The sequence below is a fragment of the Botrytis deweyae genome (assembly GCF_014898535.1).
Source record: "Botrytis deweyae strain B1 chromosome Unknown BDEW_003, whole genome shotgun sequence".
Lineage (NCBI taxonomy): Eukaryota > Fungi > Ascomycota > Leotiomycetes > Helotiales > Sclerotiniaceae > Botrytis > Botrytis deweyae.
The window spans coordinates 1126333-1152316 of record NW_024066210.1 but is presented as its reverse complement, the minus strand read 5'-3'; the positions used below and the strand labels follow the sequence as shown (position 1 = coordinate 1152316).

At 44.1% G+C, this 25984-nt stretch overlaps 7 protein-coding genes across 7 annotated transcripts; 4 read left to right on the top strand and 3 right to left on the bottom strand.

The window, feature by feature from the left end:
* Positions 1-1553: 1553 nt before the first annotated feature.
* Positions 1554-2603, top strand: EAE98_001726 (uncharacterized protein; the record flags this gene model as incomplete). The annotated part of the gene is made up of 1 exon (XM_038949345.1): positions 1554-2603. The coding sequence occupies one exon, from the start codon at positions 1554-1556 to the stop codon at positions 2601-2603; it is 1050 nt and encodes a 349-aa protein (XP_038814330.1).
* Positions 2604-6214: 3611 nt separating this feature from the next.
* EAE98_001725 (uncharacterized protein) lies at positions 6215-6748 on the top strand (the record flags this gene model as incomplete). Its single annotated transcript, XM_038949344.1, has 3 exons — positions 6215-6234; positions 6412-6498; positions 6568-6748. 3 exons carry the CDS (start codon positions 6215-6217, stop codon positions 6746-6748), a joined length of 288 nt encoding a protein of 95 aa, XP_038814329.1.
* Positions 6749-7736: 988 nt separating this feature from the next.
* Positions 7737-8926, bottom strand: EAE98_001724 (uncharacterized protein; the record flags this gene model as incomplete). Its single annotated transcript, XM_038949343.1, has 3 exons — positions 7737-7915; positions 7992-8686; positions 8754-8926. 3 exons carry the CDS (start codon positions 8924-8926, stop codon positions 7737-7739), a joined length of 1047 nt encoding a protein of 348 aa, XP_038814328.1.
* A 3879-nt stretch (positions 8927-12805) lies between these two features.
* EAE98_001723 (uncharacterized protein) lies at positions 12806-16079 on the bottom strand (the record flags this gene model as incomplete). The annotated part of the gene is made up of 8 exons (XM_038949342.1): positions 12806-14043; positions 14103-14434; positions 14543-14739; positions 14788-14865; positions 15065-15146; positions 15192-15357; positions 15415-15468; positions 15560-16079. The coding sequence occupies 8 exons, from the start codon at positions 16077-16079 to the stop codon at positions 12806-12808; spliced, it is 2667 nt and encodes an 888-aa protein (XP_038814327.1).
* A 1205-nt stretch (positions 16080-17284) lies between these two features.
* On the top strand, positions 17285-18415 carry EAE98_001722 (uncharacterized protein; the record flags this gene model as incomplete). Its single annotated transcript, XM_038949341.1, has 4 exons — positions 17285-17490; positions 17554-17625; positions 17709-17821; positions 17871-18415. The coding sequence occupies exons 1-4, from the start codon at positions 17477-17479 to the stop codon at positions 18413-18415; spliced, it is 744 nt and encodes a 247-aa protein (XP_038814326.1). The 5' UTR covers positions 17285-17476.
* Positions 18416-19014: 599 nt separating this feature from the next.
* EAE98_001721 (uncharacterized protein) lies at positions 19015-20145 on the top strand (the record flags this gene model as incomplete). Its single annotated transcript, XM_038949340.1, has 1 exon — positions 19015-20145. The coding sequence occupies one exon, from the start codon at positions 19015-19017 to the stop codon at positions 20143-20145; it is 1131 nt and encodes a 376-aa protein (XP_038814325.1).
* A 2312-nt stretch (positions 20146-22457) lies between these two features.
* On the bottom strand, positions 22458-25250 carry EAE98_001720 (uncharacterized protein; the record flags this gene model as incomplete). Its single annotated transcript, XM_038949339.1, has 1 exon — positions 22458-25250. One exon carries the CDS (start codon positions 25248-25250, stop codon positions 22458-22460), a length of 2793 nt encoding a protein of 930 aa, XP_038814324.1.
* Positions 25251-25984: the final 734 nt, after the last annotated feature.

The window sequence follows — 25984 nt, the reverse complement described above, 5'->3', positions numbered from 1 at the left end:
AAATTCAATCAAATTTGACTTTGGAGAGCGGCACCCCAAACGGGACGACGGAAACTAAATGCATACAAATACGATGGGATCTTCAAGGACATCGCTCTCCTTCTGATTACCGATTATTTCCATCCCATTGTATTGCATTTTGCATTTTGCATTTTGCATTGCAATGTTACACCCTCGGCAGAACCAAGATGATGATACTAATTCATCGTATCGTATTTTCGTCGCCTTTCTCCGGTGCTTCGTGGGCTGTGGTACGGCCGTGCATGTATGATATTCCTCTACCACGACCCAGGTCGGCCTAGGTAGAGGTGAAAGATGTAGAGCTACAGGACAATGTGAGATGGTCAATGGCCATTAGTGATCAAATAGAATCTGCTCCACGATACCGGGAAGTTCTCTGAGAAAAAAAATGCAGGATTTTTACGGAGTACATTAAACTTTCAGCTGCACTGGTGACTGAAAGTGGATAAGTGGAAAACTCATTATCAGTCATCTTTTGATCACTTTTTATTGGCAAATGTCCAGCCAGGGCTTGGGCTTCACAGGACAGGGCTTCATTACGGTGCAGCGTGCACTGTGCACTGTGCAGGTGGGTGGCCATTAGCTATTCTTCGTTTTCTTTGCTCACAAAATAAAAATGCCAGGGACCCTATTCAGTGGTATGCAGGTCTAATGCTCTAATGCAGCACTGCCCCCAGCTACTGCTTCTCTGCTTCTCTGCTTCTCTGCTTTTTGCTGCATCGGTCTCTGTCTGTTCTGTCTGCTGCATCTGCTGCATTCGCTGCATTACTGCCACTATTGTTAGCATCCCCCCCCTTTCGAGTATCTTTTTGTTCCCACCGACCCGTAATCTTTCGATCTCTGCGGACGAAATTCAACGAATGAGGTATTTCGTCGGAACTTTTTTCAAGATGTGATGCGAGTGGAGACGGGGGATGGAGGTGGCATTGGTGTAATCTACAATATACAAGACTACTCTCACCCTCCCTCCTCTGCTAGACTGCTACACTTTACCACTTCCAGTATCTACTCCTAGCCTCTTTCACCACACCACATCTTATCCAAACTCGATCAAGCCTTCGGATAGAAAGTGGCTACGTCTAAAGTTAAACCTTACGGGTACTACCACTAAGGGAATTCAAGATTTTCCCATCTACGAAGTATTCATCATACCTCGCCCTAACTACCAACCTACTTCACCCTTCATCCCTACGAGCCGATCCCGCCGCTTGACTAGTAGCTGATCGTTGACCTCTTATAACAACCCCACCATAACCCCTTCAACTCTTTTTTCTTACCCTTCCTTCTTCACGACCTCATTCGTCCGTACCTTTTTCGATATTTATTCAAGGCGCGCAAACTAGATCCCTTGTCTCGGGACCGCCAAAATATTTATCTTCATTTCATTTCAACACGCTGATTTTCCATTTCCCATATCTTCGTCACGGCAAGCTCTCGCATCTTTACATATCCCTGACCTATTGTCCTCGAATATCTATCCGTATCATCACTCCGTACCCCGTCTCCCATACTTTCCGTCAACCTTTACTCCAATGCCTCCTCAATTACTACCTGCTTCGGCAGCTGCCTTTGCCCCAAGAGCTTCATCCGTCAATGTTGTGTTGAGTTCAAAGGTTGAGCCATGGTTAACACAAACCTTGAAGCGTATAAATCGCATAAAGCGTCCTCTAAACAGTGTACCCCAGCACCAAAGATGCTTAACGGAAACGCTATCTTCGTCAACAGCTATATGGACTCTTGGATCTTTGATGTTATCGAAAGCCCCGGAACAAAGACGCGAAGACTCAAACCCATTAGTTGAGGCCATGTTCAACTATCAACTCATTCACATCGAAGCTTATGTTGTTCATGTGGATATGGTATTAAGAAATGAGGTTGCCTACAAACTTACTCCAGATACGATAGAATCACTTATCGAGTTTCACAAGGATGTTCATTGCCTAGATATTGCAGCGAACACCTACAACTGGTCAGAGAAGGATCAACAAGTGAAGAAGATGCACGAAGACTTCATTCAAGCTATTAACAAGTTCGTCTACCGAACTCATGTCTCTGCATTAGAAGGACTGGAAGAAGATGGCGCTGGTGAATTGTTGTGCGGTAAAAGTGATGAAGTCAAGAACAATATCATGGGCCTTTTCCTTCCTCTACTCCCCCCACCACCAAGGGTCGTCGATGTGGTTAGACCTGCTACTTTATTGCCAAGCTCCCCAGCTGGCATGAATTGGTGGTCGCAACCCACGATACCAGTAACAACCGCAGCTCCTGTTGACCCATGGAGGATGGTTCCTTCAAGTCCAAGTACGACATCTTCCATGTCCTCTGCAACCGACACTCAATCTTTATGGGCAAGTATGGGCTTGAATGAGATTCAACTGCCTTCCCCTACACCATCTTATAGCCAACCATTCACCACGGCCGGACTCTTCTACAGCGCACCACAAGTTAGTGCGCCAATTCCAGCACTTCCTCTACCAAGCATGTTAGCACAGCAGCATTGCGGTATTGGTATGGGGTATGGTGGATTTGGTGGATTTGGAGGTGGATGGGACCGATATCAGGAGTATGCTACAACGATGTGACAACCAAGGCCTGGATCGTTAAACAACCCCCCTACTACCCGCTCCGGGGTTTAGGGCAGGCGACAGTATCACACATAATACCATGGCTCCAAGCCTCTGTACACGACAACAAACATTACATACATGGCATCGGCAAACTTCTTTAGCGGCATTTGATACCTCTGAGGGCACTTACGGCGTTTTTACATCTTCATTATCATCCTCATCAGCGATCGAGCGAACAAAAGATATCCTGGGAACAAATCATACTTAATAATCAGCAAGAACAACAATCTCCTTTCATTACAGATACATAATAGGATACCATTTTTTTCTATCTTTTTGGTTTTTTCATTTTTATTTATTTAGCGCAGCGAGTTCGGATTTGCTTTTACACGACACTACACAACCGCAAGACCGGTTCAACCAAATTTCCTTTTCATCGCATATGGCAGGACCTAAAGGCGGGTTATTTTGAAGCATTTAGTGGCATGGTTCCAAGATTTTCATATCATAAAGAGAATACCTTATTAAAAGGATAACGCAGCAATGCAGGGCTTCACGGGCGCGTCTGGATACATTGATTTTTGACTTTTCTTTTTACGTTTGAGATATTATCTTACGTTTGTTTTGGGAGGAAGAAAACCGGCTTTTTCTACGTCCATTTCCTTTTTGTTTCTGTTTATGAATTTATGAATCATGAATGCTTATGAATTTTGCTTGGACAAAGATCAAGGCATATATATGATTTATGGATTCACGAAAATAGAAATTGGGACCATAAAAAGATCATCTGCTGCGCAGATCGACACAACCAATGGACGAGATACTAGTCTTCCTCTATGCGGACAGCAATCAACGGACAAATTGTTTAGATGAAATCATCAAACTGCGACCATTTCAATTCTCGCTAGTCGAGGTTGGCATTGGAAGCGAACAGCCTAGATCAAGTTATTCTATCAGGAAAGACAGATTCTTTCAGAAATACACTCAATACCGACTCATTATCTCGAATGCGGATCGATCAATACCTGCAAGTCGGGCGATTGAATCTTACATGTTGGGGGTGGGCTAGTTATTTGGGTGGATTTGTGTAAGGGTTTGGATGTTCGGTAGAAGAGGGAGTGAAGGGCAAATGGTAGCTCATCACTACCTCTTCTAAACACTATCCCATACTATTATACTTGATGTATAGTAACTTGAAGGTAGTGTTTGGAAGAAAGCTGAAAATTCTCTCTCGTCCTGCGGACAGAGTTAGATAGAGGTATCGATGCAGGTTTCTTTTTTTCGGCACAGGGCAAGGGAACAAAGGGAACGGAATCTATCATACTGGCTATGTGGATTATGGGAACGGTGGTTACATGGCTAGTACATGGATTACTAAGTATGGAAAGAGAAGGAACAATACTGTGTGTAGGTAATCTTGGACTTGAACCTGATACCGAGAAAAAGATTGAAAATACAAATAAAATGAAAACCATGGAAATCTCTTCAATCCTTTCCTAGCTTGTGATCTTTTGCTCTGTTCATCAGACGAGGTGAGGTGAGTGCAGTATCACATGAATGCAGCATGTCACTCGCGAACTCAAAAATTCTTCCCACGAACAAAACAATGTCAGCCACTATCAAATCCTTCTCCCATCCAGCCGGCCTTCAACCGAAAGGATTCTCCCCAATGCATCTGGATCCGTAATGAAGCAGGGCTATACCCCGATTGGTCAGCATTACGAACATTGAAGCGATGCCCAAACCAATACCCGCTCTCGCCGCCAATCCCAGCCACGTAAACGAGCGATTTCACTACTCATTTAGGAAATCCGAGTCCGAGGGTTAGTGGGCTGAAATGCAAGAAAATTGGCGGGAGCCGTGGTATCGTTAGATTACAGTAAGACGATATCGGCTGGTACGTTGCTGTATTGATATGGGGTCCCCTCCTCCGTATCTGTGCGTCTAGAACGCATACCTTGTCGACAATGTATATAGAGATCTTCATATTACGGCGCTGAAGTTTTATTATGCGGTAGGTGGTAGGTGGTATGTGGTATGTGGTATGTGGTATGCAGGTAAAAGGAGCCTTTTGTACTCCCACTCGCAAATGGTAAATTTCATTCCATGTCTCCGTGCTAGCATTGTTTACTACCTGTCGTACTCCCCGAGTCTCATTTCTGACGTCTGTCACAATCCCAAGAGATGCAGAGCTACGGCACAGTGAAGCTGTAATACCTGGAGAAGTAGCATTTGATTGATTTATTGATTGATTGATATAGTATATAATATTTACATCGCCCTCCCTATCCGTGGATAAGCGCTTTTGCCGACGACTCGGGTCCTCATTTTCATTTTTTGAGCTCTCACTTTGTGGCACAGCTGATCATCTACTCACATTGGATTGTAAGCGCGGGTGTACTAACTTCGTCTGGTGTCAATACGAAGTAATCTACCGGATATCATGGGATGAAATAATGTGATATTTTGTGTCTCCACCTACCCTACCAGAGCAAACCCATATATTGTATTGTATCCCCCGAAACATCCATTAGAGCAGCGAAAAAAAGCCACAGTCACCCAGAAAATGACCATTGAAGAAATGCAGCTTGAAATCGTGCCACATCATTCCGTAACCTCGCAATCTAATCAAACATTATAAGCGCCCAGTCTATTAGCCAAGCTCCAATGATTCCTACCCAATCAAGCATAACGCACCCTCCAGGGACTTGAAAAAGAAAACCTTAAATCGAAAACTACACTCCCGTAAATAACTCTCATGAATCATACATACTCAATCGAGACAAGCGAGACAACTCCCGTTCTCGGTCCTTCTCATCCACACACACCTCCAATCCTCCCGCACATCTCCCTCTCCAGTTAGTCATTAGTGCATCGAGATATTCGTGCATACTGATTGTGACCAAACGTCTATGACCCGCATGAGTTTTCAGTCATGTGAGTCTCATTTTCTCCTCAACATTACCATCGATTGGCCGAGTGATCGTCAGATCAGCTATGCGTATGCAAAAATAGAGAGAAATTTGCGCGATTTCTTGATTTCGATGCAGATTCTAGAGAAAGACAATGCAGTCATTTACAGATGCGGTATTCGAGACCGTGGAGATGACCCGCATGAAGTTTCGGTCATGTGAGTCTTAGGTTACCCCTCTTCTTTATATTTTGTTGATCGGTTGAGACGTTTGATGGGAGACGGGTGAGTTGAGATACATGAATCATGTTGTATCGAATGCGGTAAGGAAGGGAGGGAAGATTTCGATGTGATCTAAATGATGACTCGCATGAAAATTCAATCATGTGAGCTGCATCTACGAGAGAATTCGATGAAATATTAGCTAACCCCTACTGAGATATCCATATCGAGCAACAAGAGTTCTTTTCCAAGTTAGAACTTCTTTTCAAGCCTGGATTCACATGCTGAACGCTGCTAGAGAAAAATAAGCCAGGCCGAGAAATTATGATAGATCATACAGAGCTACGCAATCAAGAAATCTAGAACTGATCTGCATGGAGAAAATCGAAACAAGGTAGGCGTTGATAGCTACCCGTTACTTCAACGGACACGGACCGAAAACATCGTAGTGTCAGTTTTGTGAACGCTTTTTAAACCCCATAAACAGTCAGTCATGACTCATGTGCGAAGAGTGTAGGTGGTATTTGAGATACTACCTGTCGATCTCCGAAGGGCGATTCCCACGAAACACACCGGGAACAAAAACCCGTTCTGTAATCTTACTTTGGGAGAAAAGATATCATGTCGTTCATGTATTCTAGACACGGTCTCCGGCCCGAGATATCCTGCAGTATCGGACTGAAATGATAGATCAGATTCCACAAAGGCCCGTGGAGGAGATGAATTGTGCGACTTTCAAAACGTTCATCATATTCCACATTTTGATATTATTTCTCGGTTAGTATCTTGATTCAACGCTTACCCATTACCCCCCTAACTGTCCGAAAGCATAACTGACTCAATTAGGAGTGCCCACGGTACCGATAGCCAAGCGCGGGCTCAGAATAACCATACCCCCTGGATCGAAGCCGAGGAATTCTTCAATACGAAACGGCCCGGAAAAATGATGATATCAGTCGCCGTAACGGTGACTACACGAAACGGATATCAAGACTACGGTCGCATGTATTCACTAAACGGGAAGTGATACTGAACTTCATCCCGAACAGAACCAGAAATCGGAAGAAGCTAAGCTAAGCAATCATGACTTCGGTTTCTCCTAGGCAGCCATACTCCTCAATCAGGTGCCCACAAGCAGAATCCGGAAACGTATCCAACTCCCCGATCCGTGGTACATGATCTATGATCCGATCTCCTATGTTACGGGAGACCCGGTTTTCGTTGAGTGAATCCATATGTGTCAGGCAAAGAATATCAAGTCTATTGGGGTTCTTGATTACGTCTGCCCTTACGTTTGGCTTCTGTGTATTTAATACAGGATACTCTCTGAGGCACAAATTAGTCTCACAATTAAAAGTGCCGTGCCTGATGAATAACGAGGTTGTTGCGTCTAATCTAATATATACTGAGGCAAAAAGTACTTTGGATAGTTACCCATCTAGGTAGGTATCTTTGAAACAATTCGCATTGGGTCTAACATGATTAGTCCGCAAGTACTAGATTAATGTGCTTCCACAACTTAAGTTGAATGCTTCAAACGCTGTGCTTGATGAATTGTCTAAATTTAATACTATCAAACTACAACATTGGTTGTTCAAGAAAGAGGAGATGACAGATCGAGGCTTATCCCGTGAGTTGAGATGATAATTCATCAAGCTACGTGTAATTATCGAACTCCAAAAAGGGACTCATCGCCCTTACCAAGGTCGGATGCTGAAAGTTCCCAATCTCGCTTCTTTGGCGAGGGTGTAAAGTGTCAAATGCATCAATGTTTATGTAGGTACTAGGAACTCAAGAAAATTCAAATGATAAGTAAAAGATGATTTGTATTGCGTCAAGCAAACATAATATACAAGAAGAAGCATCCACCACCAGGCTCCAGCCTTTAACCAATCCTCGGAGATAAATCAAACCTCAAGTTGTCTAGCTCTAACCCCCTTTCCTATTCAAATTCCGGAGTTCCATACCGGCTCACAATATCACAAAGTCCTGGGACTCATCCATAGATGAAGTCTCTAAGATGTGGTGACATCGCTCTCAGTGTAGATACAGTATTTACCATCGGGACCGCTTCCATACTCAGTAGGTTCCTGGCTGTTATCATCAGTACCTGTGTATGTCACACAGATTTCTTTGACAGAGTTTGCTACAATGTTGGTGAAAGTTGCAGTGTCGCCAAAGTTGTAGTTAATGCCTATAGAGATAGTTAGTTAGCAAACAGAATCATGCGAGAGGAAGTAGAAGGATCATTTTTCCTCGGAACAACATACCGGCAAGCTCTTTTCCACTAGTAGCAGTGACTGAATCCATGATAACATGTCTCTCGTACATTGTCTTGCAGTTACCACATGATCTGTACAATTTTCCAAAGGTATCGACAGTGAAATCAGAAATCTTCAAGGTTCCAGCTCCGTTGTGTTGGAAAACCTTATCCTCGGCTCCAAAGGCACCTCCACCAGAAATTGTGGTGGTAGCTCCAGCATCTTGGTTCTTGATGGTGAAGGCATCTTCACAGACAGCAGACCACCATACATTGGTCAAGGTGCAAGCTCCTTGGCAATGAACACCTTCGATTTGGTTGGGTCCGATGATGACGTTAGAGAGGGATCCACCAGCTTCAATTTGGAAGACGGCATCTTTGTCACCACCTTCGGATTGACCGGTACAGCTGACTCCTCGATCGAACATAACCATTCCACCATCGAAAGATTCACCTGCGGCGATAGTTTGAGCGGCTGAAAGGGCAGAAGTACCTGAAGAGGCGGGGACAGAACCGCCAGTGGTACCACTGGATGAATTGCCAGAGGATGCCGAGCTGGTGATTGTTGATGAAGCAGCGCTAGCGGACTTTGATCCAGAAGAACCTGAAGACTTGGCAGTGGAGGATGCTTTAGATGCTTTAGATGTAGAGGATGCTTTGGAGGATTTCTTGGTGGAGGATGCTTTGGAAGACTTCTTTGTAGAGCTGCAACGATACAAAATCAGTATTGAGGGTAATCAGGAGCGTTTGTAAAATATTTTTGATCACCAACCTTGAAGAATCCTCGTCATCTTCATCTGAAGTCTTGCGAGCGTGCACGACCTCTCTGAAGTGAAGTCTTGGCGCATCGCGTGCTTCGAGACCAGTGGAAGCATCCATAGGAGCCGCACTAGCAACACTGATTGTGGCAGCCAAAAGGGCCAATTGAGCGAATGAGAATTGCATTTTGATTTGGGTTGAAAAGTAACTGGGTTAAAACTTGAAATGAGATATTGAAATAAGTTTGACCAGCAAGGAATGAAGTAAAAGACTGAGTTGTCTGGATAGTGAATGATATGGAAAGAGTGCAAGATGAAGATGTTGATGAGGATGAGAAGCAATACTAGACGGGCATTTTAGCAACTTATATATCTGGATTGCTTCTTCCTCTCCGGATACTCATCGGCGGTGACCCCTTTGAGCTTTGGAAAAGGAGAACCAAAAACCCGTCATACTGGAGCTGTGAACAATCAAAAAGAAACATTTGTGGAGGCCTTGCTATCTACTCCACGGAGTAAGTCCCCTACAGCTATCAACAGATAGATTGGCGTTAAAAAGATAGAAGAGTCTAGAGAACTTTCATTGATTGGACGAATTCGAGAAACGATGATCTTGAAACCGCGATGTGAGTTTGTCCAATCTCAATTCTCTCGAGACTATGTTTAGATCTAGAAATGATCAATCTGATATCACTGATATCTGGACGTTGCATCATTAATCCCATAAGCACTTTTAATTAAATTCGAAACTCAAAGTCCAAAGCCAAGATGCCAAAATAGGACGTGAGAATTTATTCCGAACTGCCAAGTCAAGATGCCATCTTGTAGTTTCCTTCCTTAGCCGCTTGGCTACTTGGCGCTTACGACTCGTCGCGAAAAAAAACCCATGCTCAAGGCTCAAATGATTGTTGATCTGCAAAACATTCACCCACTACAATATCGGTATTGCGTCTGTTGTTTTCCCATGGAGATTGCAGTAGAGTAACCTCGCGCCCTTAGAACAAAAAAAGATAGTGTATGAAGAGTCCAGGAAACCATTCATAGGTTCACACCACTTAACCATCGTTCACTTACCTCGAAAATCATTCTGCTCGAGACACCAAAGAGCATGAATCCGCTTATGTCAACTGAGTCTAAGCTTTAAAGTTTTTCGATCTAGGAGAATTTTTTGCTTAAAAAAAGGTACCAAATATAAGAAAGAGGCTGAAACAAGCAACTGTGGAGAAAGCATATGCCATTATGGCTACAGACATCCCATCTAGAAGGTCTGTGTCTTGGCAAGTAATTTGGGATGATTGTGATTGTTGAGATGATCCAATGACGCGCTGTCGCTGTGCGTATGATCCGGATGCATAGAAGCGGCCATTCTTCCTGCCATTGAATACATTGTATATATCATGCATCATCGGTTGATTATGAATGAAGAGAGTGGAATTGTATGATGTGAAGTTTGAGTAAGCCGGACTGATTTTAGGTTTGGTAGAAGGTTCTCTTTGGCCCACATCAGCAAAAGCGACTGATAGATCTTTCCTTTTTCACTTCAATCGTTGACAGAATAATTCCACCACCAACATGGAAGATCTTTCTGAAGTGGAAGAGAGAACTTTAATGTGATTGCGATCCTCGAATGTTTTGATTACCTAAGCATTGTGTCCCCATTAGCGTCAAACCGTTGCCATCTTCTGTAACAGTTTCAAAACTTCGAGACCGACACTTCATGAACTGTTCATCCGACATTCTGTTTACTTTTAGAGGTTGAGCGCCGACTTGGGGTTTGTTCTCCAAACATGATAGAGTATGGACTTGGTCGGTATCCTTTGGTGAATCGAACGGTTGTCAAAACGCTCATGGGCAGATCTCAAGTGCTATCCGATATCTGACGTATCCATTGCTGTCAGTGTTTTGGCAACTGTTGAGATATTAGGAATGTATTCATTCCTCCCGCAGTTTTGCCGTCTTCTTGTGTATTGCAAGGTTTTCTTTAAAGACCCTGTTCAGCGTGTGATCAATAAGAAACCTTTACCATTATTTAACTTCATTTGTCGTCTATCACTTGGCCATTTTGAATTCCACTCTTGCTTTATCTGGTGTGATCTGTTCGAGTTTGGAGGTTGTACGTGGCCATCATGTCTATCGATCACTCTCTGATATTCATATTCTACTGCTATCTTTTCTTTTGATAATTATTAGGTGAATTTTTAATACCAGCAAATATTACAACCATCTCAAGACTTACCATCAAGGAAAGCATGGATGACCAAATGCTTGGAAAGAAACCAATAGACCTACAAGTAGGGGAAATCCATCCACCCATTCCCTTGTTTCTACCTGATCGCGGCGTTCTAGGAGAGTGAAAGCTCCGAAAGATGACAAAAATATCGTAGACGATAAACCCAACCTTCATCACCCGCCTCTACGCAAGACAATACGCTTGGAAATGAATATTTGTCATTGGAATCTACAGACAACTAGATCTGTCTCTTCTGATACAAATCAGACGTTGCTTTCGGATACAATGCTGTACCTCTCTTCTATGCTGACAATGTTGATGTTAGAAATGGCCCCATCTGTGAACACTTCATCTGCATTCCCTCTCACGGAAAGATACTCTGGGGTAAAGCATGGAGTTTGGTTCAGACGAGTCGTCCTGGATCAGTACATCGAATCTTTTTTTACTTGCTTTGATTGCGGCTTTGGCGTCGGATTCGCTAGCTTCTCGATTTCCGTCGATAATCCCCATTACGAACTTGTGTGAAGCCGGAACTTATCGCGAATTACAACCATTTGAAGCCGCAGCTCGCATTTCGATTTGCTCTCCGCACCAAAGCTCCCATGCATACCAATATATCTTACTAACGTATCTACTATTTGCAGACTGATCGCAGCTTGCTGAGAGATATGACAGTCTTGATGACACGGCAGCCATCCTGAAATTGATGGTTCCGACTGACTAGTCTACATTACGAGGAGGACGTTCATGATGATACCAGACTGAGATCTATCATGAGTATTCGAGTCCTATGCAGTCAGTCCTTCGTCGAAAAAATCAAAATCAATAAATTGTGCGGGATACTAGGAATAGATAGGGACTGAGTGTGCGGTGTGAATTGAATTTCCTCAACTCTCACTGAGTGAAACCACGATTCTCTATTTTGACCGCACCTGGAAATGGGTAAATAGATTAATCCCTAGATGGTAAAGATCTGGATATGACAGCTACACATATGCTTTATCGCTAGCACATCCATCATCGCCAAATGTTCTCGATGTTAGAAAATGTCAGTATTCCATTGCGCAGGTGAACTTGCAGCACATCGTTGAAACCATCTCTGCACCTTTCATAGATATCCACTGACAAGTAAATCGAAAAATTTAAAGGAAAAGGAGCTAGCGAAGGAGCTGTCGACCTGGTACGTCTTACCAAAACATCCTAATAAGAACGATGAGCCAAAGACTGTCAAAGCACATTGAGCACCTGAAAATTGCGAATCCCACAACTCATTACTATGACTTCAACCCGTAATATCATCGAACTTGGTGTAAAGTTTCTCGTCATGTAATCTATAGTCTTCATCGAGGCTTGAGAAATGAGTAACAAGGTAGCTATACTACCAGAATGCAATGATGGTTTGACTGAATTAGAATCTTGTAAGAGTTAACGCCACTTTGAATATTGACCGACTATGATATTTATGTTAATGGATGATAATCATTCAACATTTGATATACCCGACCAATCAATCTCTTTAGCCAATGTTGTTCATCTTCTTCTTGTTGGTTCATTCTAAAACTGACACACTCGATACAATTGTTTCAGTTGTTATAGCCATCGAATTGCAGAAATTTTATGCATGCTGTAAAATTCATGTCACATGTGTAGGACTCGACAAAAATGTCTTTTTGTGGATGGTCAATGTTCGGAATCCTTCGCTCATATTGATAGCTCTTCGTAACTTGGTACTAATATGTCGATTTTACCTTCACTTTTTCATAGATCAATCTCAAAACCAGCACTCATTATCAAGTATTAACAAGGAATGCCACCGATCCAACATTTGAAAGATCCCTAAACCACTGGCGGCGTCCTACCCGCATTACAAGCCCCACTAATACTCTCACAAGCCAACGTCAGATTCCCCGAACTGTCTCCTATCCAGAACAAGAACGGCTTCGTGGTAGAAACTGGAATTACCCAATTCTGTTTCGTCACATCCCAAACACTGATATCCTTTCTTGTAACGGCAAGAGATACGACTTGTTTCCCTCCCGGTGCCAATGTATCCGTCTTGGCATAATTACGTAGCTGGATAATAGGAGTATCATAGGAAGAATCGGAGGGATGTTGAACGTACAGCTGGACAACAGATTTACCGGCTACGAGGCCGGTGTTGGTCACTGTGACTGACAGAGTGAATATTGTGTCCCAGAGCGCGGGGTTTCCACCTTGATCTCCACCAGATGGGGGGTCGGGTTTGGAGACATTGGTGTACCCAGTGGGATAGACGAATTTACCTGGAGTGATACTTGAAGGATTGTCGAGGTATGGATAAAGATATCTTCCAATAGCGGAGAAACCTGCAGGCCAGGCGACTTCAGATGCTGGAGGAATGGCAGTACTATATACTGGAGTTGAGCCTTTAGCAGCTCGGGCCGGAGGAACCGATGTGAGTGCTTTTCCGGCTGCGAGAGTAGCCGTTCGAGAAAATGTGGTGTAGGAAAGTCCATGGCCAAATGGAAAGCGAGGGCTGATTGCATGCTTGTTGAGGTACCGATAATCAACATACAATCCTTCAGAGAAAGTATCCTGAACCTGGCCAAGCGCAAACCCGACAAGACCAAGGGAGGATGGGTAGTTGCTTTCCGAGACAGGAATGGAGTAGGGAAGATGTCCACTAGGAGAGTATGCGCCGAAAAGGATATCCGTCAATGAATCTCCAGCTTCTTGACCTGGCAGATGAGCAAAGAGTACGGCTTTGACTGAAGTAAGGTTTATCCAATTCTCAACAAGAATGGGTCCTACTGTATGAACAACTACCACCACGGTGGAATACTTAGCTGCTGCAGCTTGAACGAGTGCATCGCCATTATGCCATGCATACAGTCCTGACGACGAGCGATCTCCATCGTTTCCTTCTACTGTTATTGAATTCTCACCAGAGTCACTGTTTATGAATACGATGGCGATATCTCCAGGAAGAGCAGTCAGGCCAGATGGAAAGCTATCACTGGTTGAGCTATAGACATTGGAAGCTTTTCGCTTAATCGCGTCAATGGGCGCATCAAGGTAAGGGTAGTTGGCAGTTCCTATGAGCTTGATTTAGTTTACCTTTTTACAAAAAAACTTTGAACGATGCATAACGTACCTGAGCCCCATCCCATACCGAGAACGCCAGTATCACAACCCCTTTGGTTGCAAGCATTAGGCCCGGAAGGATTGTTTGCAGAGTCAGAGCCAAAAACTTTCAAAGCAGCTGAGGTCGAGAGTGGCAGTGTGTTGTTGACGTTTTTCAACAGAGTTATGGCTTCTCTCGAGATATTCCGAGAAACGACTGCATGGTTAGATTGTACATTTACGTGTGAATTCACTGTGCATGTTGGAGAAAACAATGCTGCTGGATAACATGGTCCAGTAGTGTCTAAAGTGTTTGCGGAGAAATTTGGTGGCGGGAAACCTTTATCCTGTCCAAGTTGATACCTATGTGATGTATTGATTAGCCATGACGTAGACTCGTCGAAGTTTGAAACAACTCCTTTTCCAAGCCAGGCACTTTCTGGAGAAACGTTTTCTCGAGGGAACACTCACCAAGTTGCAACAATTCGAGTAACCATATCATTCAATCGATCAACTGGAACAGTTCCATTCAGAATAGCAGTTGAGAGTTCATAGGCCCAGTATGCTTGCCCGAGGAAAGGGATTCCTGCATCACCGGGCATAGCCATGTCGAGGCCAGCAAGAGCAGATGACACACCGCCAATTTGGGATAGCCAATCTGTCATCACCTATGGATATTTAGAATTGTTTTGGGGTATGTGGGTATGAACTCTTACCAGGCCTTGGAATCCAAGCTCATCCTTGATCAAGTTGTTGATCAGGTATGAGTTTTGACTTGCCGCGCTTCCATTAACCTGCTTGGTCAGTAAAGGGTTGCCAAAGGTCTACGAAGATAACACAGAAGAATCACATTTTGCCAAGGGAGTACCTGCAAATCTAGTGAATGTGCCGAGTTTATCATCGAATGACTTCCCGTTTGTATCATACCAGACTTGATAGTCCAGCTCAAAACATCATGAAATTCTCATGCGTTTGTCAAAAATATACACTCACATCATTGTAACTTGTCATAACAGCTCCAACACCAGCTTTGATACCTTCTGCAAAAGGCCACATGTAAAATTCATGAAGAGTTCTGCAAATTAGTTTCGGTAAAGTCTACATTCAAGGATACGCGTACCTATCATCGATGTTACTACTAAGAGCTTTCATCAAGCCATGAGGGATGATATCCATTCGGTATGCTTCTTGTTCATTTCCAATAAAGTGTTTGATGGTTGCTATGACACCATTCGCCTGCATACCATTGATTGTCTGAGCGGCACTTAGTCCTTGAAGTACAGGATCTAGATGACAATGAATTTAGCCTCGAATCTGATGTTAAACTTTTCAAAAGCTCTTACCAGCGCCGAACCCTTCCCAATTTCGACCACCACGCGGTTTTCTTCCAATTGGACCTAAAGATGGTCAGAAATCTGTATATTGGCCGAGGCTGAACGGGAAGAATGTCTTCGTAGTGCATCTGCCACAAATGCCCATCAAACATACCGACGGTAGGACCTAATAGAATGTTGACTCCCTTCCCCCGCGCTTCTGCGCCTAACGCAAGACCTCTTTGATAGGCTAAATCTTTGCTCCATGTTGCACCAGTGGTAATGCCAGCGGGAAAAGCAGTATTGTTATCGGTAGCAGCTATGCCCAGTGCCGAATCTTGTAAACAAAGACTTGGAATACCGAATCTTAGTGCGGAGCCGGTGTTTCCCACACATCTTCCCATCAATTCTCCAATTCCAGTTGTGAGATTGACCTTTTCCGCTAATGTCATTTGTGCCACCACAGTTTGTGCTTTTGCATAAGCAGTCGTCCAGGAACTAGCCCAGCCACCTTTCGGGGCAGGGTAATATGGAGCAGCAACATATCCTGCAGGAACTGAGTCTCTTTTCACAATTGTTTCGTCGCTAGATGGGGGAATGGGCGGAGCCTTGTGTATAAATGAAGGTATCTTAGCCTGCACAAACCCCAACAGCCACAAGGAGACAATCAAGAAGGTGATCTTGACTAGCGCCATTTTAAGGACGGTACAACCTATCAAGAATTATTTCACAGATAAGTCCTGTGAAAGTAGGTACTTCTGCAATCTGGTGGGTGGGGAGGTTCCATGATATAGAAAAACTATGTGACAGAAATCATGTATGCATGTACACCCAAGACGACTTCTTCAGGTAACTGCACTCAACGAGGATAAAAGCTTGTGATTCTTGCATTCCGAGGTCCGCAACAACCATGATCGTGTATGCTGTAAGATCTGCCCTATCATTCAAGAACCATGTTTTGCATGGGTGGGATTGACTTTCTGCGGACAAAACAGGAAGTTCAATGAACGATCACATTAAGCTCCCAAGATCATGGAAACATGGGACGGAGATGATACCTCTCGTGGAATGAGGAGAAGTACAAACAGGAGAAAAGCTCCAGTAATACTAAGATCTCCAGCTGAGGTTTGTGCTGTAGTCGTCGGTAAGATGGATGTTCTTTCCTTTTCTAATTCATTCCGTCTTGAATATTTCGTCACGAACTCACCCGTTGCCTTTTGCGGGGTTTCCCCTGACGCCCAGATTCAATTATGCAGCGCCTTTATCCGGAGAGCCGGCTTAGGTGCAGGTGATGAAAATAATTTCAATATTTTGGAGTGTGCCACCGAGACCACCCACCAGAAATATTATCCAAGGTACAAAAGGAGGCCATTCTGCAACATTGTGAAGATAACCCTATCGTACCCTGGCTTGTGAATTGTGCACGTCTTTGACCTTCTCGACAACAACGCCGACTGGCCCGAGTGACACGTCCCGTAGCATTCGTCGAATGAGGTATCATTTGATCTCAATCTGTAACCCAGAGTAACAGCTGGTATATCATCAAAACAAGCAAGGGGCTTGGTCGGTATATATATACCGTGCATGCCATGAACTAACTGGATAGATAAGTGTGGGAGAGCGAGTGAAAATGGACAACCAATACATTTACAAGCGCTGTCGAAAAGCTTGTCAACAGGGGAATCATGAGCAAGAAGATGGATTATGCTATGTGCTCTCCTTTTGATGATTCGAGATTCAACGCCAACCTGACAATGGAAGTTACATTAATGAGAATTTAAGACATGTTACGCCCAACTAGGTAAACTTGAAGATCATTCTGGAAAGTCCGATCCACACTTCCCCCCTCTTGGGCATCGGTCACGTGTGATTTCTCGTTTGTTGTAGATTTCTGGTTACCTAAGGCGACAGACAGAGGTGTCAACGGAAGCTAAATAATAAGAATCTCGTTGGTCGCGATAACTTTCTCCAGAAAAATCTTATCTTATTTGCGCCATCGATTGTCTTCTGGCATAACTGACGTCTATTTGATTGACCATCAAAATATACTCGCTCGTTCATTTACTTTGCTATTCAAAAGCTTCTTTTCAAAATGGGAGAATCAAGGTTCGTTGAGCTGCACTCATCAACGAGAAGAATTCTCAGTCTCTGACAACATGGCACATATAGACAAGAGCTTGTGGCATGGCTTAACAACCTGCTACAACTTAACATCACAAAAGTTGAACAATGTGGCACTGGGTAAGTAAACCTCTGGCTTGCAAAAGGAGTTTTATCTTCTTTCCCCCTATAAGACTATTGACTTACAAATATCATGAACACAGTGCTGCGTTGTGCCAAGTCTTCGATAGTATTTTCCTCGATGTACCGATGTCAAAAGTCAAGTTCAATGTCAATACTGAATATGCATATCTACAAAATTTCAAAGTTCTTCAAAGTCAGAATACCCTCCCCTGAATGTGCTTTCCTCCACTGACCACGACCAGACACCTTTACCCGCCATCAAGTCGATCGAAACATCCATGTCGAACAACTTATTAAATGCAAGATGCAAGACAACCTCGAATTTCTACAATGGACTAAGAGATACTGGGATCAATACTTTCCAGGAGGAGAATATGATGCAGTAGCTCGTCGACGTGCTGCAGGGGGACCCGGTGCCGCACCATCTGCTGCTCCAAGAGTATCCGCCGGAAGTGGTGCAGCTCGTAGAGGAGTAACACCAACAACGAGCGGCGCAAGAGTTGCTAAGGCTGCAGCCGTTGGCGGTGGTGCAGCTTCAGCGGCACTAAAAGCAGAGAACGACACTCTGAAGGAAACAGTTGCAGGACTAGAACGGGAACGAGACTTCTATTTTAGCAAACTTAGAGATATCGAATTACTGGTTCAACAAGCTTGCGAAGAGGACCCAGAGATTGAGAAGCAGGAAGACGGCTTAATCAAGCACATTCAAACTATCTTGTACTCGACTGAAGATGGATTTGAAATACCGGCGGAGGCGGAGGTTGATGACCAAGAAGAGACATTCTAGATTCTTTTTAACTATAATGGGATTTGAATTTGTTTTGCAGCTGCAAATGAATTCGTTGGTCCTTTCACCTGCGGGAGTTTATAGCAAGCAAGGCTATGAGATACGAATTACGAACGAGCGGAGTGTGTGCGAGGCACAATATCAAGCTCTCACAGGTTGGTAGCATTCATGGGCTACGGGAGGTTGCATGCGTTGGAACAATTCTGAAGCATATTGAGATCTCACATGATTCTCAAATGAGTTCTCTGGTTATTGAAGAAGAGTTTAATTATTAGATGTAAACCCCACAAGAGTTTTTTTTCTTCGTATAATACCAATTTGATTGTCCATCATGAGAACAAGAATGACCTCGAGCTCTCACAATCACAATTAATCTCTTATCGCCAAGTGACATTTTGCGCTATCAAGCATCAAGCGTCATCCTTGTTGCACAGGACAGGGTCAGCCCATACTAAGCTCACGAGGCAACCTCAAAACAAACGGTGACCACCATCTCTTTACATTTACAAAGGAAATATAACCAACAATCAATCTTCTGTATCGCATCGCATCAAACCACATCACATCTATCAGTCAATCAATCAATCAATCAATCAATCATGGCACCGCCTCTCGAACTCTCGATACCTAGCACAATTCTCTCAAGCGCCCCAAATGAAAAACCCTATACTCTTTACAATATCACACTCCGTCTTCCTCTTCGAACCTTCGTCGTCCAAAAACGCTACTCCGATTTTGTCACTCTCCATTCTTCCCTCTGCACCCAAGTTTCCAGTCCGCCTCCCGCTCCTCTCCCAGGGAAAACATGGTTCAAAAGTACGATTAATTCTCCTGAATTGACGGAAGATCGTCGTCGCGGTCTCGAAACCTATCTCCGCAGCATCGCAGAAAATCCCGATCGGAGATGGAGAGAAACAAGCGTTTGGCGACAATTTTTAAACCTGCCTAGTAATAGTGGAAACGCGAGTTTGAGTAGTGCGAGAGAGGGACTCATTGCTGCGAATCAAAGAGGTGTGGGTGGGAATGCGGAGGTTATGGCGGATCCGCAGGTGTGGTTGGATGTTCATCGCGAATTGAAGGCGCAGTTGCATGATGCGAGATTGTTTTTAGGGAGGAGAGACAGCGCAAATACGGCGGCGGGCCAATATGAGGCGGGCGCGAACGCGAAGAGGTGTTTGGTTAAGGCTGGAGGACTGCTTAAGGATTTGGAAGAAGGCTTGAGGGTCATGGGTGAAGGGGAGAAAAATGGGAGGGGAGAGGCCAGGGTCGGCGCAGGTGAATTGAGGAGGAGAAGAGATCTTCTGGGTAGCGCAAAGGTGGAAAAGGAGGGCTTGGAAAAATTGGCTGTTACGTTGGCGGTTAAGAATCAAGCCAGCTCGAGTTCAGCAAACGGCGGTGCGGCAGCGACACAAGCGGACAAAAACGCATTATTTGGACCAGGAGTATCGCGACCCAGTGGACGAGTCCTCGGTGCACCGGTTCCTGAAACGGATAAAACGAGAGAATTGGATAATGAGGGCGTGTTACAATTACAAAAGGAATTGATGCAGAATCAAGATCTGGATGTGGAAGAACTTGGCAAGATTGTGAGGAGACAGCGAGAAATGGGATTAGCGATTCACGGAGAATTGGAATTGCAAAACGAGATGTTGAAGAGGGTGGATGAGGACGCCGATAGAGTTGGGGGGAAGATCAACATTGCCAAAAAGAGAATCGCAAAGATTCGGTAGATATGATACATATTGTACGAAATGGAAGGCATGGAATGTATATGGTCATTTTACAATGGGAATCAGCGTGGAGTTTATGGGTCTCCTTGCTCGCTACTTTGATGCATAGGAAGAGGGATAAATTGGGATGACAGGGAATACTTGTATATTGTATTTTTAATATAGTTAATCGAGGGGACGCGCAGTATATGAATAGTTAAATAATGTAGCTTGTTAAGAAGTCTAACGTCCATAGCATGAAATATCATACCATTTTTTCTTCATACGTACAAGTTGTTCTAGTAGCATACCCTATTTTTCATGAGCTGAAAGCTGTGAAGATGTATCTGTTGATATTTGATAGATCCCATAGGTGTTGTCAAATACCTACCTAGTACTCTTTGCTCTAACGCATAATGTGCTAGTTACCTACCTAGTAGCCCAAAACGCCAAAAACACACAAAACTTACTAGGTATTCGTCAACTGCCATCGTAGGTACTTCCCTCCCATCTCAACATCTAATACTTAATCCCAAACATCCAGCATACCCTCAGATATAACCAACATTCTCTTCTGAAATTCTATCCAAACCAAATCAAATCTTGATTTCCAAACATCTTTTTCGGATATGATGATTCTTCTCTTCTCTTCTCGCTTGCTCAACCTCTCTCCTATGTCATCCTATCTCAGCCTTTCTCGCTTCACCCTTTGAGCTCTATTCTACACCTAGCCTAGCTCAACCCATCTCATGTCATACCATCCCCTTCCCATCCCACTCAAGGAAGCGAGTCTGTCTCAGTGGGTACCTACCTACTTAAACACAACATCTAGATCTATAGAGAAATCTAGAAACAGAATAACTCTCTCTATATCCATCATATATCATAATGAGTAATATAGTACTTGCAAATAATTCTCATTTCATGTTAGTCTGAAATAAATGGATGAATGAATGAATAAATAAATAAACACATGAATCAATTACCACACCACCCCACACTGCCGAATTGTAAGTTACTATACCAAATATTGAAGAATACACATACCTAAGTAGCTAACAACATATCTACTGAGAGGGTCTTATCCACCTAAATACCTAAATACCTACATATCTAAATCGGTAGAGGTATATAACATTCGATACATCCATCAGACTAACCAACATACACAAACTTGGTAGATATCTACCTGAGCAGAGAGTCGTTAGCTTATATATAAGCGAAGACTGCTGAATGCCTACCTACCCAGGTAGGTACTTTGATAGATTGTGAAGTATCTATATATGAGTTAGGAGACGCGATATGATACAACATAATATAATATGAGCTGAGGTAATACGATGTGACATACCTACCAACCTACCTACCTAGGTATATTCAGATAAATTAAAACGGATGTGGTGAATAGCTTAGAGTATATAATCGTGCGTGTAGATATGGATCTTGAGTAGAGTTTCGTACAACTTGATGATGCTGTTGATGTACATCCCCGTGGATATACATACCCCACTAGTCCATCTCCCCGTATCATAACTAGATAGGTAATGACTAGAGCGTACTTATACACCATGCTATCAAATACAGATATCAATTTGTTATATCTTTTTTCTACATCCGATGGAAAGGTTTCTTTCAACATGCTAATTCGAATGAGATATGTCCACGGGTTCACTTGATCATCTCAATTGATGAGATGTCCTGTCCTCAATATCCAATAAATACAAAATAAATCAACCTCACATCTCACGACAATCACCAAGCAAGCCAAAAAAAAAAGATGTTCAAAGATTTATTTATTCCATCAATTACATCACTACCTAGGTATCCCACCACTATCATCACTATCTGTCCCTGACTCCCCTCACCCTCCACCCCCATTATCAAGCATTCCACAACAAACATACTCCAAACCTCAAACTTTAGTACAGAACCGGGTATTCAAGATACATACAATACGCTCTCTAACCAAACACCTCACAAAAATTGAAGAGGTACTGATACCCAATTCCATTCTAAATTCCCACAAGAAAGTTCCGACTAAAACTCGACGTCTCCCGTACGCAAACAAACACATAAACTCCTTTAGATGAGTGGAAATACTGCAGTATCAAGAACAGAGACTTCAAAAACAAAACAAAATAAAAACAAAAATAAAAACTCCATCGCTGATGCTTCTGTCGTGTTGTAAATGCTAGACTTGACTTTCGGGACTCATGATTTTCCTCTTACTCGCATCCCTTTCCTCTTCTACCGAGGGATGCAATTTCGCGTTCCAAACTCCACATTCCATGGCGTATTCCAGGAATTTGATACTTTCCCATCGCCCTCGACCCTCAAAACCATCCCAAGTTATCCAGTGTAGCTTTTGCATCATTAGGGCTCATGCCACTAACACCTAAACTTCTCACTTGGGTTCCCCTCCTCAATCTCTGTAACCCTAATGCTACCTTCCAAGCCTCACTTTCTTGAACCACAAAGACATACTTTTTGCCTTCTTGGTCCCTAATGCTCGCCCTCAAAATATGCAGACCAGCTGTTTTATTCTCACCAGTCTGCGCATTATGGTTAGTGGTTCTCTTTGATTTCTCGCCATAAGGAGAATTAGACGACCCAATGGAATCAGCATAATCAGATGAGACAGACGATCTAGTATCAGATGAAGCATAAGAACTGGCAGAATAGACAGAACCACTAGCAGAATGCGCAGTGGAAGAATTAGAAATGGCACGCGCGCGACAATTATCCCGGCAGAGTTGCAGCATACTAACTAGAAGAGCGTCTTTTTCTTCTTCACTTGCTGCTAATTCTTTATCGAGACCCCAAAGGCGTCGAACGGGATTTTTGTGAGCAGTGGTAGCGGGAGGAACACGCGATGCTTGTCTGAAAGATGGGCACCATACCTCTACGAGTTTCATTGTCCATGCTTTGACATCCCACTCTCGTTGAGCGACACCTCGTACATCGTCATCAATGAAGAGACCCTCTGTTGTGATTCTTAATATTAGTCCGTCGGTAACAGAACCGACACCAGATAGAAGTTGAGATGTAGGAGTTTTGTGGAATGCATTATTGAATGCGAATACACCTTTGATAACAATTTTATCCGGATCCTTGGTGCTATATGCTGCTCGTGTGGAAGGAGGTGGGGTGGTTCTACTCGTCGATTGTGAGGCCGCGTATGAGGATTCGGAATACAAGGAACTGAGTGACTTTTTTCGGGCTGGTCTTGGCGTTTGTGCATAAGGTGAGTGGGACTGGGCATCCTTGTCGGTACCTGCATACGTTCTTGCAGTTGAGACCGGGGGTTTCTTGAATGCGGTGGATTGTGCTTGAGGTCGGGGTATAGAGCTGGTAGTGGGGGGAGCGGGAGTTGTTGTGGGCGGTTTTCCATTTGGCCAAGGGCTTATTCTCTCCCCCACTCCAGCATTCGAATACGTATTCGGTTTTCTCCGTTCCGCTGCGAGTGCGGCTAGGGCTGCCCTTTCACGTTCTTCTTGGAGTTTGACTTCTCTTATTTGCGCTTCTACTTCGGCTGCCCTTTCACGCTCTTCCTTGAGCTTGAGTTCCCTCATTTGAGCTGCTATTTCGGCTGCCCTTTCACGCTCTTCCTTGAGTTTGAGTTCCCTCATTTGAGCTGCTATTTCGGCTGCTTTCTCGCGTTCCTCCTTAAGTTTGACCTCACGTATTTGCGCCGCTACTTCCTTCTCGCGCTCTTCTTTGGCTTTGGCCTCACGTTTTGCTGCCGCTGCGGCTTTAGCATCTGCCCATGCTTTCGCAGCAGCTCTTGCCTTTTCCGCCTTTGCTTTTGCCTCCGCGTCTGCTTTTTCCTTGTCTGCTCTGGCTTTCTTGTCGGCTTCTACTCTAGCAATAGCTTCTAGTCGTAATTTTTCTTGCTCTTTCTTAATTGCTTCCTCTTCCTTCCTTAAAACCTCCCTCCTGGCTTCCTCTTCTTTCCTTAGAGCCTCCCTCCTAGCTATTTCCTCTCTAAGTCTTCTATCGTAGTCCGCTCTTGCTTTAGCCTCTGCTTCTGCCTTGATTCGCTCTGTTTCTGCCTTTATTCGTTCTCGAATTTCGCGGTCCGCCTTTGCCTTTCTCTCTCGAGCCTGTTGATCCTCCCTCTCCAACTTCGCCAACCTTTCGCGTTCCCCTCTTTCCTTCTCTCGGGCTGCTCGTTCTCTCTTCTCCCGAGCCTCCAGCTCTTCCCTATCTCTTCGTTCCTTGGCTTCCCGTTCCTCTCTCTCCTTTCGCTCCCTTGCTTCTCGTTCCTCTCTTTCCTTTTGCTCCCTAGCTTCGCGTTCGGCCCTCTGTTTTTTCTCGCGGGTAGCTCGTTCCAGAGCTTCTTTTGCTCGCAACTCTCTCAATCTCTTTTCCAAATCTTCCTTTCGCTTCTTCTCGGCCTCTACCTTCTTTCTCTCCTCTTCCTTCCTTCTAGTCCTCTCTCGAGCCTCTTCCCACGCCGTCCTCGAGGCATTTTCTTTCGATCGAGTGTCATCGTTTGCGCCAGGGGTTGTGCCAGGACTGTACCTTGGTGTTGCGCCCGGCATCTCTGGACCGGCATCAGGCGAAGGAGGAGGAGTTTGTTCCCAACCTTCACTTGATCTTTTTCTTGCGCCAGATCCGGCCTGCGGATTAGGTGGAGGTCCCCCAGCCCCCTCTGATGTGGATCCAGGTGAAAATCCAGTTCCTGAAGTTCGTGGCCCACCAGTTGAAGCTGATCCATTGGAATATGTGTTATTATTGGCACCTGAAGATGATCCACCATGCGGAGGTGCACCCGATCCTTGACTTGGTCCGGGCCTGGTCTCACCGTTCGATTGCATCCGCCCTAGTGCCCAAGCTCCCAACCCAATTGCAACCATCAAAATCAAGGTTGCTGGCCCTCCACCTCCTTTCATGGAATCCATGAGTGGTTTTAATATGAAAGTTAGTGCGACAAGCACAAGAGCTGAAGCAAACCCCGCTACGAAACTATTAACATTTGGTTGCAGTGAGGGCAAGTAGAGAAATCCTGAACCTGACGCATGTGGTGGAATGATAAAAATGTCATAATTCCCTGGCGGTAGACCGGATGATTTTGGCGGAGTGCCATGAGGGGGAGGGGGTGGTGGTGGTGGTCCATCAGCCATTGTATTTGATGTGAATTATTGTGTGAAGAGCGATATGTACAGGTGATTAAAAATCGTGCGTTTTGATTGTGAATCGCTATTATCGAATTCGCAGAGGGTCTCTCGAAAGGATGAAAGTATCGTCATTAAGCCATGGATAACTGTAGTGTAAAGCAAGACATCAGCTTCCAAAGATTTCCTTTTTCAAGCAGGATTTGCGCAAATGAACAAACCCTCCAGAGTTGACCAACGGGGGAAAGAGTACTTTGCTAGCAATAATCATTCGACACTTTACTAAGATACATCCATCCAAAGTTCCAAGCGGGATAAACTTGCGCCGATAATGAATGGGCAATATTTGCAAATTGAATAATAAATTATCTCCTTAATCTCACCCTCTTGTCGCACTCTGTCTGTATCTGTATGATCCGAACTATTCCCACCGAAGCAAATAAGAAAAAGAGTTCACCAGGGAGGTGTGGTTAATTTTAAAAGTTGTATGGGATCAATCAAAGATGAAGGGTCGTAATTCGTGAAGGCTTCAGGACAGAAAAGTCCAAAAAAATAAAGTTCCCGTGTGTCAAAATGATACTTTTCACCAGGGACCAGGCCAGGGTTTCTGAGGTGGAGGGAGGGTGGAGGGTGGAGGGTGGATGGGTCGGTGGTACTTACTATAGGCGAATGCACCGCGATAAGTTCTCGAGTCTGAGAGGGAGAAATGATAAGGAAGGATCAATTAGATTAATGAATAATTG